Raw genomic sequence first — 12,202 nt, 5'->3', positions numbered from 1 at the left:
TTTGACCCAAGATTGTAAAGTCGGTTATTCATCCGTGGAGAAAGGATGGTCGTGTACCTGAGTCAGCCTCCCAAGCTGAACTTTCTCTTTGGCACAAGTTTAGGCGTCCTCAGACTTTATTTTCCTTTACAACAGAAAGCAGCAACCCTGTAATCAAAGAGAACAATGAAGGAAACGATGTAAGCCATGAGGGTTACTCGGGATCTGAGGTGGGGTTAAGGTTGCGAACTTAAGAAATATTTGGATATACAGTTCTCAGGGCTTGGTGTGGTTCGACGTGGTCCTCCGTGGGCAGCAGCTAGAAGGCTTACTCCGGTTTGGGCATTGAGGGTACAGTGCGCAGTGGTCCTGGAAGTAAAGAGAATCCTGGTTTTCCGCAGAGACTTAGGATCGACCTAAACGTTTGGGTTTGGGAGCGGCCACAAGGGCGCCTCACTCCAACCTCTGCGGTCCGCAGCAGGGAGGGGGATTAGCATTTCCGCGCCCGCCCCCAAGAGGGAAAGTGCCGAGTCATTCTGGCGGGGCGCGCCAGGGTGGGGCGGGGCTCCTGCCACATCCCCCTCCTCTCTCTCCTCCTCCCGCACCCCTGGCCTGCTTCGACTCTCGCGAGAGCCGTACTAGATATAAACGCTGCGCCTCGGGCGAATTTTGCGGGTCCTCTTTTGTCCGGTGGTTTGTTCTCGGAGGCTTGTGTCAGGACTGGTGAGTGTGGGCAGCGCGGCCTCAGCGGAGCGAGGTGCGGCGCGTACTTGCCTGTTGCCTCTTCCAACTCCTGTCCGGGGCCCGCCCGCGCTCGGCTTGGGGTTCTGTGATGCTTGAGGCAGCGGGGGGAGGCCCGGCGCCCGAGACTGCCTGAGCGCTACGTGCACCCTTCACGTGCCCCCCCCCCCCCCCGCCTAGGGTGGGGGCCCCTGGTTGAATCCCAAGGCTAGCGTGGATCTTACCCCGGCAACCTGAGCACGTGACGCGGCATCGGGGCCGGCTGGTGGTGGGGTCTCCAAGACTATCTTCCTGCTGGGCTGGGTGGGTTCGGGAAGCTTCTGGAATGGACCCACATCCGGACTCGTGACTGTAGAAAACAGCCTATACTTGTCTGTCTTGTGATAGGGTAAAGACTGTTCCGGGTCCTGCGCCTTGACTAGATGCGGAGCTTCGGGTACTTTCCCATCTTTATTTTCATGTACGTGAAAATAAAAGCCCAAATGCCCCCGCTGAAGCACTCTTTCTGCTGGTGCTTTCCCTGTGCTGGGGTGTGATAGAGCCGGGTACCTGGAGTTGAGGGGTGTGGCCCTCGGCACTGGGCAGATGCCCGGAAGGGACCTGGCGCCGCCCTGAAACCCAGCAGCCTTTACCCAGAATTGGTTGGGTTTTGGACTTTCGGGCCAACTGGGAACGTAGGTTTGGACATTTATAGGGTCATCAAGTTGCAGTATGCCTTAGTTTTTTTTGTTTTTTGTCGTTAAAGGTTTTAAGGACTTTTTTTTTTTTAAGGACTTTTTGAAAAGCAGTAAAAAGTTGGCTAAGATCCTTGCTCACAGAGTTTCTTTTGGTTGTGGTATTATGAACCAAGAACTTTGAGACTTTGAAAAAACTTTCAGACCGAGGCTTAGTGGGTTAAATCTCTGGCTTGTTTTTTTTTTTGAGACGGAATTTCGCTCTGTCAGCTAGGCTGGAGTGCAGTGGTGCGATTTCAGCTCACTGCAACCTCCGCCTCCCGGGTTCAAGCGATTCTCCTGCCCCAGCCTCCTGATTACAGGCTAGGATTACAGGCTTGAGACGGGGCTCTTGGCCAAGATTTCTTTTCAGCAGTAAATTTGTTCTTGTTCTTATTTTCGTCCTGGGATATTAGCCCCGAAGTCAGGAACCCGTTTGTGAAGGGACTTCTCGGGTGTACACAATACCTAAAGATTTGAAATTGAGCAGATGCCAATATCTTGGTCTTGTCTCTTTTCTTTTTCTTTTTGTTTTTCTTTTTTTTTTTTTGAGACGGTGTGTTGCTCTGTCGCCCAGACTGGACTGTAGTGGCGCAATCTTGGCTTACCCTCGCGGTGGCTCGCTCCTGTAATCCCAGCACTTTCGGAGGCCGATGCGGGTGGATCAGTTGAGGTTGGGAGTTCGAGACCAGCCTGACCAACATGGAGAAACCCTGTCTCTACTAAAAATACAAAAAAATTATCCGGTTGTCGTGGCGCATGCCTGTAATCCCAGCCACTCAGGAGTCTGAGGCAGGAGAATGGCTTATACCCTGGAGGGCGGAGGTTGCGGTGAGCCGAGGTTGTGCCATTGCATTCCAGCCTGGGCAACAAGAGCGAAACTACGTCTCAAAAAAAAAAAAGTTGGATTGGCTGTAGGTGTGTGCTGTTTTGGACACAGCTACCTGGAGAAAAGTCAAATATGCTTCTGACGTTATGAAGGCTGGTGGAGGCCCAGTAATGGGAAAGGTCAACATGATTTTTTCCAGGCCAAACAAAAGTGTTTGTGGCATTGTGCATTTGGATTCTGGTTTGAGAGTCTTCACCTGCCTCCATCTCTGCTTCTGTATAATGAGTAAGATGCCTGCACAAATCATGATTCAGAAAGAGTGAGAGGTGACTTCAGTATATCAAGAAATTGCCTTGCTGTTTTTAAATGAAAACAAAGGCCGAGATTCAGTCTTGTTTTGTTCCAAAAGCTGGAAAGCTCAGATTGCTTGAGCTTCTTACTAATCATTTAATGTATTCAGGGACATACTGGACAATTCCTTGATTGTTGTACAGCGAAGTCTCTTAGTAGGTGAAGGTTGCTGGTTATCTAGAAAATTAAGGCTTGTTTCTAATTCATTTCTCTTTTCTAGCTGATAGGAAGATGTCTTCAGGAAATGCTAAAATTGGGCACCCTGCCCCCAACTTCAAAGCTACAGCTGTTATGCCAGATGGTCAATTTAAAGATATCAGCCTGTCTGACTACAAAGGTAAAAGTAATTACACTGGACTCATTGAGATGGAGTTATTTTATATTCTAGGAATGGCATGTTAGATTTGTGTCAATGTTGTGTTTGACTGTAAAATGTTTTGTCTCTTAGGAATAAGTATTTTGGTTGTTGCTTTCATGTTGAAGTGAAGTGGTGATTAATCAAGTAATTACAGCATATATATCCTAGGACCAGACCACTTCTGGAGAAACCACATGCCCATTATGTTTGGACATAGTAGTGCAATTTTCTCTTGAGTATTCCTTGTCTGTTTTATTTTATTTATTTTATTTTAATTTTTGAGACAGGGTTTCATTGCATCACCCAGGCTGGAGTGCAGTGTTGCAGTCATGGCTCACTGAGGCCTCTGCCTCTCTGGGCTCAGCTGATCCTCCCACCTTAGCCTCCTGAGTAGCTGGGACTGTAGGGGCATGCCACCATGCCCGGGTAGTTTTTGCATTTTTTGTAAAGATGGGCACCATGTTGCCCAGGCTGGTCTCCAGCTCCTGGGCTCAGGCCCTCTGCCTGCCCCAGCCTTTTAAAGTGCTGGCATTACAGGTGTGAGCCACTGCATTCGGCCCTCCTCTGTTTTATTATTGGAGAAATTCTCATTATCTCGTTATAAGAGACATTCTACATTTAAAGTCTCAGAGCTCACTCAAATCTTTGGAGCTGTGACACTGCTTGTAAAGCTTGTTTGGGTCACGTATATATCACAGCTGTTAATATTAGGCTGAGGGCTAGGCACTTTGCCTTGACTGTTTTGACCCCAGAGGAGAGTTGATGTTTTAGATGGAACAACTCTTCTTTCTGTTGTCATAGTTTCATGCAGACACTTGGCAAGTTCTGTTGAGGCTCTCCCTTTGTCTTGTAGTCCCAGAGCAGCTGGATCTCCTGGGACAGTTGAGGATATAGATTCCTTAGAATGCAAACCTGAAACTCAGGTGTAAAGTGTCCTTTTCTCAGTGGTGTACCATCACTTCCTGGAGTTAGCTTTTGGTAAGAGCATTTGACTATTTTTTCTGAACATAATCACACTTTGTTGTTGGGGCTTTTCCTGGCAAACAAGATTAAGTTGTACCGTAGAGAGGTGACCTTGGCCCAGGAGTATAGGCAGGAGGTCTAGGAGGAGCTGCTCTCTGCCCTCCAGGGCTTGACCTGCTGAGGCCCCATGGTGCTTGTTAGGCAAAGCCCTGAGGAGTTGTTTAGATGAGTTAGTTTCCAGTGATACTGCAAAGTGGTAAATGTCAAAAAGGGCTGTTTGACTTGATTTTGTTTTTTTGAGGTGGAGTTTTGCTCTTGTAGCACAAGCTATAGTGCAGTGGTGCTATCTCGGCTGGTCTTGAACTCCTAACCTCAAGCAATCCTCCCATCTTGGCCTCCAAAAGTGCTGGGATTACAGCACCTGAGCCACATTGCCCAGCCTCCTTAGTTCTTGGGTTTTTTTTTTTTTTTTTTTGAGAGATTGAGTCTTGCTGTGTCACCCAGGCTAGAGTGCAGTGGCGTGATCTTGGCTCATTGTAACCTGCGCTTCAAGTGATTCTTCTGCCTCAGTCTTCCCAGTAGCTGGGATTATGGGATTACAGGTGCCTGCCACCATGTCCAGCTAATTTTTGTATTTTTAGTAGAGACTAGTTTCACCATGTTGGTGAAGCTGGTCTTGAACTGACCTCAGGTAATCCACCTGACTTAGCCTCCCAAAGTGCTAGGATTACAGGCATGAGCCACCATGCCAAAGCCACCACACCCAGCCTGTCAGACTTTCACTGCTCCCTGGAAATGAGTGAATATTTGGAATTGTTTAAGTATTTAGGCCTGTTGGGTGTGGCTAGAAGGCTGCCTGGCCAGTTTGAAGAGCTATTTCAATGGTTAATCCAAGTGACTTCATTAAAATTGCAGCTAGAGGTTCTGTTACTCACTAATACTTTTGTCTTTTCTGTGTGTGTGTGTGTGTGTGTTTGTGTGTGTGTGTGTGTGTGTATGTATTTTTGTTGTTTTGAGACAGTTTTGCTGTGTTGCCCAGACTGGCCTCAAACTCCCACCTTAGCCTCCCAAGTAGCTGGGACTACAGGCACGCACCACTGGACCTAGCTTAAAATTTTTCCTGTCTTGTCAGGCAGAGTAGGAACACACATATGATTACTTAAACCATACTTGTTCCATTACTATAGTTCATCACGAGAGAAGTGCAAAGGCTCTGACTTATTGGTCTTTTATCTCTACAGGAGAGGAGCTCTGCAATTCAGCTTTTTCTGGGCACTGTTTGTTAAGCATTGGCATTAGGCCATGCAGTAGATAATTGTGTCCTTGTTTTTGCTGTCTTCTTTGGAGAACTTGGTGTTTATGCTTATTTTGACCACTCAGAAAAGATCAAAATTAGACTGAAGAGTGTTTATTTTGTAGTTGGCAGCTAAGAACATGGAGGCAGGCAAATAAATCATTGGATTGGAAGGAACTTTTTTTCATTCAGGTCTTCCTACTGCAGTAGATTCTTTTTTTTTTTTTGAGACGGAGTTTTGCTCTTGTTACCCAGGCTGGAGTGCAATGGCGCGATCTCGGCTCACCGCAACCTCCGCCTCCTGGGTTCAGGCAATTCTCCTGCCTCAGCCTCCTGAGTAGCTGGGATTACAGGCATGTGCCACCATGCCCAGCTAATTTTTTGTATTTTTAGTAGAGACGGGGTTTCACCATGTTGACCAGGATGGTCTCGATCTCTTGACCTCGTTATCCACCCGCCTCAGCCTCCCAAAGTGCTGGGATTACAGGCGTGAGCCACCGCACCCGGCCCAGTAGATTCTAAAAGTAGCTACTAGGAGGACATCCATATTGAACATCTTGGCATTTAGTGGTTATAGGGAAAAAATAAAAAGCACGTAAGTCTGTTTCAAATGCTAACCTATGACTCCTATTTTTCCCCCAGGAAAATATGTTGTGTTCTTCTTTTACCCTCTTGACTTCACCTTTGTGTGCCCCACGGAGATCATTGCTTTCAGTGATAGGGCAGAAGAATTTAAGAAACTCAACTGCCAAGTGATTGGCGCTTCTGTGGATTCTCACTTCTGTCACCTGGCATGGTAAATCTCTTGGTCCATTTGGCATATGAACTTTCTAAACAGCAACTGGGATTCTTTGGCAGTAGACTTAGAAGTATTGGCTTCTCATGGAAGGAGTGCAAAGTCTGACTTTCTCTTATTGCTCCAATGACCTGGCAGTAGAGGAGAAGCTGCTTTAGTTGCAGTTGAGTGTACCCTAGTGACCTACCTTAACTGTTCTCAGCATTCACTTTATTGCTAGAAAAGGAAAAAACAGAAAAGTTTTTTGGGAAAGTTAGATTAGGAATATGGGAAAGGGGAAAGAGGAATAGGTACAGTTAAGGCAAGAGTTTGAATGAATATAACTGTATGTTTGCCTTTTGCCATAGGATCAACACACCTAAGAAACAAGGAGGACTGGGACCCATGAACATTCCTTTGATATCAGACCCAAAGCGCACCATTGCTCAGGATTATGGGGTCTTAAAGGCTGATGAAGGCATCTCATTCAGGTATGTCATCAGGACAAGTATCCAGTTGGCTGAAAGCCTTTTATTTGGAGAAGTCTAGAGCCCTGATCTGTAGACTCCTTCATCATTTCATTCCTTTATGCAGGGGCCTCCTCACTAAGGGCCAGGCCAGTACAAGTGTGGAGACCAGTCAATTTTCTTAAGACTTAAAGCTTCTGTATTTTAACAGAAGCACATTGCTTTTCCTTTCATCTTTTTTTCCAGGGGCCTCTTTATCATTGATGATAAGGGTCTTCTTCGTCAGATCACTGTAAATGACCTCCCTGTTGGCCGCTCTGTGGATGAGACTTTGAGACTAGTTCAGGCCTTCCAGTTCACTGACAAACATGGGGAAGGTAAGCCATCTGTTTGATAACAGGACAACAGAGTGGTGGTAGAATGGGAAAGATGGTAGGACAGCTATCAAATAAGAAAAGGGGGTAAGTATTTCTCTTCAAGAAATACTTGAAGCGTGTTGTGAAGGTGAGGGTAATGGAAAAGCTTGGGAAGGAGAATATGAAGGCTTTTTATTCAAACTATACATACTCTTCTCTTCTGTCCTGCTCATTTAGAATCAGTCACTGCTAAAGATGTAATTTACTGAATGTAGGAGGATCTCACAGATGTATTAGGGCAAAACAAAATGGTTGGGAATCACATCTAGAGATAAAGCATGCCATTTAAAAAATAACTTTATTGAGAGAAGAGGTTAATCCATATAGTTTGTTTACATATTTGTTTGTATTTATTTATTTATTTTTTGTGAGATAGAGTCTTGCTCTGTTGCCCAGGCTGGAGTGCAGTGGCGCAGTCTTGGCTCACTGCAACCTCCGCCTCCTGAGTTGAAGCGATTCTGGTGCCTCAGCTTCCGGTGTAGCTGGGACTCCAGGTGTGAGCCACCACGCCTGGCTAATTTTTGTATTTTTAGTAGAGAAAGGATTTCATTCACTATGTTGACCAGGCTGGTCTCGAACTCCCTACTTCAGATGATCTGCCCACTTAGGCCTCCAGAAGTGTTGGGATTACAAGTGTGAGCTACTGCATTTGGCTGATAATTCTATTAATTTTTTTTGAGATGGAGTCTCACTCTGTTGCCCAGGCTGGAGTGCAGTGGTGCGATCTTGGCTCACTGCAACCTCTGCTGCCCAGGTTCAAGTGATTCTCCTGCCTCAGCCTCCCAAGTAGCTGGGATTATAGGCACCTGCTACCACACCTGGCTAATATTTGTAGTTTTCTTAGAGATGGTATTTCACCATCGTCTTGCCCAGCCTGGTCTTGAACTCCTGACCTTGTGATCCACCTGCCTTGGCCTCCCAAAGTGCTGGGATTACAGGTGTGAACCACTGCACCCGGCCTGTTACTATTTTTATTATTATTTTTTGAGACATAGTCTTACTCTGTTACCCATGATGGAGTGCAGTGGCATGTTCTTGGCTCACTGCAACCTCCACTTAATTGGTTCAAGTGATTCTTGTACCTCAGCCTCCTGAGTAGCTGGGATTATAGGCCTGCGCCACCATGCTTGGCTGATTTTTGTTTTGCGTGTGTGTTTTGTTTTTTCTCCTAGACAGAGTCTCGCTCTGTTGCCCAGGTTGGAGTGCAGTGGCCTGATCTCAGTTTACTGCAACCTCCGCCTCCCAGGTTCAAGCAATTATCTTAGCCTCTGAGTAGTGGGGATTACAGGTGCCTGCCACCACACACAGCTAATTTTTGTATTTTTAGTGGAGACAGCATTTTACCATATTGGTCAGGCTGGTCTTGAACTCCTGACATCAGGTGATCTGCCTGCCTTGGCCTCCCAAAATGCTGGAATTACAGGCATGAGTCGCCATGCTGGGCCTTCATCCAGACTCCAATAACTTCATTTTCTTTAAATTACAAGATCAGAGCTGAAATGGCCTTAGAAAGCTCAAAAAAAAAAACATGGATTAGTGGTATATGTTTGGGAAGTCCCAAAGGTAGCACCAAGTACTTAGGGTACTTAGAGTACTTGGTGCTACCTTTGGGACTTACCAAACATATAGGGATCAGTGAGCACTGATAACCAGGAAGTACCCATTACAGAAGGATGTCTGGGCAATTAGCCTGGCCAGATAACACGTTGCTCAGCTGACACCTGCTGAGACTGCCCCCTGGTGGGGGATGAGGTTCAGCATTAAGGAGCAGGGAATGGCAAAGGTAGGCCCTTTAACTGGACTTTCCTAGGTTAGTCTTCTGAATCTAAGCTTTCATGACTCTGAAGCTTGCTTCTTCACACTCTTGGTTTCTGCTGCTTCCCATCCCACTGGAACATGTACAGCCTTTTAAATAGGCACCATTTAAGAGCCTATGAATGCCAAACACTATTTCCTTTTTTTTTTTTTTTTTAAGACAGAATCTTGTTTTGTCGCTCAGACTGGAGTGCAGTGGTGTGATCTCGGCTCACTGCAACCTCCACCTCTTGGGTTCAAGCGATACTCTTCCCTCAGCCTCCTGAGTAGCTAGGACTACAGGGTTCCATCACCATGTTCTGGTAGTTTTTATATATTTTGTAGAGATGGGATTTTGCCTTGTTGGCCAGGCTGGTCTTAAACTCCTGAGCGCAAGCAATCCTCCTGCCTTGGCCTCCAAAGTGCTGGGATTATAGGTGTGAACCACTGTGCCCAGCTGTCAAACACTATTTTTTTTTTTTTTTTTGAGACGGAGTTTCGCTCTTGTTACCCAGGCTGGAGTGCAATGGCGCGATCTTGGCTCACCGCAACCTCCGCCTCCTGGGTTCAGGTAGTTCTCCTGCCTCAGCCTCCTGAGTAGCTGGGATTACAGGCACGTGCCACCATGCCCAGCTAATTTTTTGTATTTTTAGTAGAGACGGGGTTTCACCATGTTGACCAGGATGGTCTCGATCTCTTGACCTCGTGATCCACCCGCCTCGGCCTCCCAAAGTACTAGGATTACATCAAACACTATTTTTACGTATACTTAATATGTGTTATGTTTGACAAATCAGTCTATGTTAATTAGGACCAATAAACCAATATTTAAAACACATCATTTATTCATAGTAAATGGTGGAACTGGGATCCACATTCAAAGCCTGCCTCTTGTTGGTAATTAAAATGCTGAAAAAAGACATAGTTTAGGGTCTTCAGTACTGAGGTAAATGTGACTAATTTTCTCTTTGGAGAGTCATGGCACTTTAGATGAACTTGAAGTGGATCAGCTGCCATTATTTTAAAATAATCCACCACTGTTGGGTATGAGTGAAACATTTAACTGGGGATCTGTCACTAATACAAGTATGATTTTAAGACCCATGAGGCCTTAGTGTCAGGAAACTGAGTTGGCAAGGTCCTTTCTGGTTCATTATTCATCTTACTTATCTATAAAGCCCAGTTGTTTCATCCTGGACAGAGGAATTTTTTTTAGTCCCTTTGTAGCACCTATTGGCAAATCACTAGCTGGCTCTGGCCTGGCCTAGTCTTTGCTTTTATGCTGTTCTTTGTTCTCTGCAACTTGTTTATCTTTAGGACCTGTATTGATATCACTCTGCAACTTGTTTATCTTTAGGACCCTTTGATATTACTATAGCCAATAACTAACAATCAGATGGAGATTTTAGAAAAAATGGCAGCTGGTCCTTCTGTTTAGCTCTTGTTCCATCTATACTTTGTGCCTAGAGAGCTGTTTGTAGTCTTCTTTTTGTAGAGTCTTGACATCTGAGGTTATGATATCCTTGGACCAAAAAGGGCCATCCCCATCTCTCACTTGAGCAGTTGAGACACTTGCTGTTTCTACTGTACTTTGGTGACTGCATGTCTCCTAGAATATGACAGCACATGGCAGTGGAAAAATCGGGCCAGGTTTGATGGCTCACGCCATTAATCCCAGCACTTTGGGAGGCTGAGGTGGGTGGATCACCTGAGGTCAGGAGGCCAGCCTGGCCAACATGGCGAAACCTTGTCTTTACTAAAAATACAAAAATTAGCTGGGTATTGTGGTGGGGTGCCTGTAAACCCAGCTATTTGGGAGGCTAAGGCAGGAGAATCACTTGAACTTGGGAGAAGGAGGTTGCACTGAGCCGAGATTATGCCATTGCACTCCAGCCTGGGGGCAACAAGAGTAAAATTCTGCCTCAGGAAGAAAAAAGAATGCTGAGAAGGCAAACTGAGGTTGTTGCCTTCAGAGCTCTAAAGGGCTGTGAGAGGGAAACAGCAGTTTAGTGCTAAGGGTTTACATTGTTCTATGTGTGTCATTTATTTCGCTTTTTTTTCCCCTTAAGGATTGGGGAATGTTGGCAAATTATTTAAACTTTGCCTTTTTGGTGGAACATTTAAATTGCAAGTGCTGCATGAATAAATTAGGAATAATAGCATCTTAAGGCTGTGGTGATTAAATTACATAATGTTTGTAAAATGGTTAGCTTACACTAAAAGGCTGAATGATCTTAGACTGATTGCTGGGGTAGGTTTTCTGGTTTCTAAATGTTCAGGCCCTTTAGGGTGCAGAACTGGTTTTGTCCATAGGAGGATGGTGCACACCACTGAGGAGGTTATTAATTAGTGGTACCTTTCTCTTGCAGTGTGCCCAGCTGGCTGGAAACCTGGCAGTGATACCATCAAGCCTGATGTCCAAAAGAGCAAAGAATATTTCTCCAAACAGAAGTGAGCGGGCTGTTTATGCCAGGCTTGCAGTGGGCAGCCATGAGAACAAAACCTCTTTTGTACTTTTTTTTCCCCCCCATGAGTAAAACACAATACTTCAGATTCAGCTGAATTGTGGTATGTTACAAGGGAGGCCTTTCCAACAGCGAGTGGAGAGACCAGCCTTTCTTCCTACAATAAGAATGGCCGGAGTTGTGTTGTGGGCAGGCCATTGATTTGTATGATGTATGAGTAGAGGGCATCAACCCATTGATCTTTTGTAGTTTGTATTAAACTTCAACTGAGACCTTGATGAGTCTCTATTTTAGGAGACATATTATTAGCCTTTGATTTTAAGAGGAATTTGCTCTTTTCTTTTCCTCTTTAGGGGAAAATGAGGAGAGCTGCCTAAGAATCAGGGAATAACATTGACACAGGTAGACAAAGGGAATGGAACTGAGTGAACCCACGGTGTTACATTTAGTTTCACTACACGTGAGGGAGAAGAGTAAGCCCTGCTATAGTGTTGGCGGGACCACTGCAACTTAATGCCACAGGCTGGGTTGCCAGTTAAGTCTCAATGTGATTACTTGGACACCTGTTTTTACTTGAACACACTATTCAAAGGGCTGCATGGGAACCAGAAGCTTGGCCTCTTCTGATAAATGCCTGGTACCTGCTTTGTAAAAAACGGGCTGGGCACAGTGGTTCTTTCCTGTAATCCCAACACTTTGGGAGGTCGAAGCGGGCGGATCACGAGGTCAAGAGATTGAGATCATCCTGGCCAACATGGTGAAACACTGTCTCTACTAAAAATACAAAAGATGTGCTGGGCATTGTGGTGCGTGCCTATAGTCCCAACTACTCAGGAGGCTGAGGCAGGAGGATTGCTTGAACTTGGGAGGTGGAGGTTGCAGTGAGCTGAGATCGTGCCACTGTATTCCAGCCTGGTGACAGAGCCAGACTCCGTCTCAAAAAAGAATTGGAGGTTTCTGTTTCTGTTGAACTGATGGAGGAAAGAGGAAGACAGAAAGGGCTTTTGGTTGGGTAGGGCTTTTGGTAATAGTTGTATATAGTACTGGGCAATTCTTA

General features: G+C 45.6%; 1 protein-coding gene across 3 annotated transcripts; it reads left to right on the top strand.

The window, feature by feature from the left end:
* The first annotated feature begins 594 nt into the window (after positions 1-594).
* On the top strand, positions 595-11,237 carry PRDX1 (peroxiredoxin 1). 3 transcript variants are annotated; one of them, XM_021673315.2, is made up of 6 exons: positions 595-702; positions 2,834-2,950; positions 5,871-6,024; positions 6,372-6,494; positions 6,717-6,847; positions 11,050-11,237. In XM_021673315.2, the coding sequence occupies exons 2-6, from the start codon at positions 2,845-2,847 to the stop codon at positions 11,133-11,135; spliced, it is 600 nt and encodes a 199-aa protein (XP_021528990.1). In that variant the 5' UTR covers positions 595-702; positions 2,834-2,844; the 3' UTR covers positions 11,136-11,237. The 3 variants fall into 3 exon arrangements, with proteins under 3 accessions (XP_021528990.1, XP_021528991.1, XP_021528992.1); XM_021673316.2 differs by having other exon boundaries at positions 665-736; XM_021673317.2 differs by lacking the exon at positions 595-702 and adding an exon at positions 1,125-1,180.
* Positions 11,238-12,202: the final 965 nt, after the last annotated feature.

Source organism: Aotus nancymaae, unplaced genomic scaffold (assembly GCF_030222135.1).
Source record: "Aotus nancymaae isolate 86718 unplaced genomic scaffold, 86718_ANA_hifiasm-v0.15.2.pri h1tg000007l, whole genome shotgun sequence".
Classification (NCBI taxonomy): domain Eukaryota; kingdom Metazoa; phylum Chordata; class Mammalia; order Primates; family Aotidae; genus Aotus; species Aotus nancymaae.
This window is presented reverse-complemented; position numbering and strand designations above follow the sequence as displayed.

Coding starts and splice junctions, on each gene's coding strand:
- PRDX1 (XM_021673315.2), top strand. CDS start 2,845: ATGTCTTCAGGAAATGCTAAAATTGGGCACCCTGCCCCCAACTTCAAA. Junction 6,025..6,371: donor CACTTCTGTCACCTGGCATG/GTAAATCTCTTG, acceptor CTTTTGCCATAG/GATCAACACACCTAAGAAAC. Junction 6,495..6,716: donor GATGAAGGCATCTCATTCAG/GTATGTCATCAG, acceptor CTTTTTTTCCAG/GGGCCTCTTTATCATTGATG.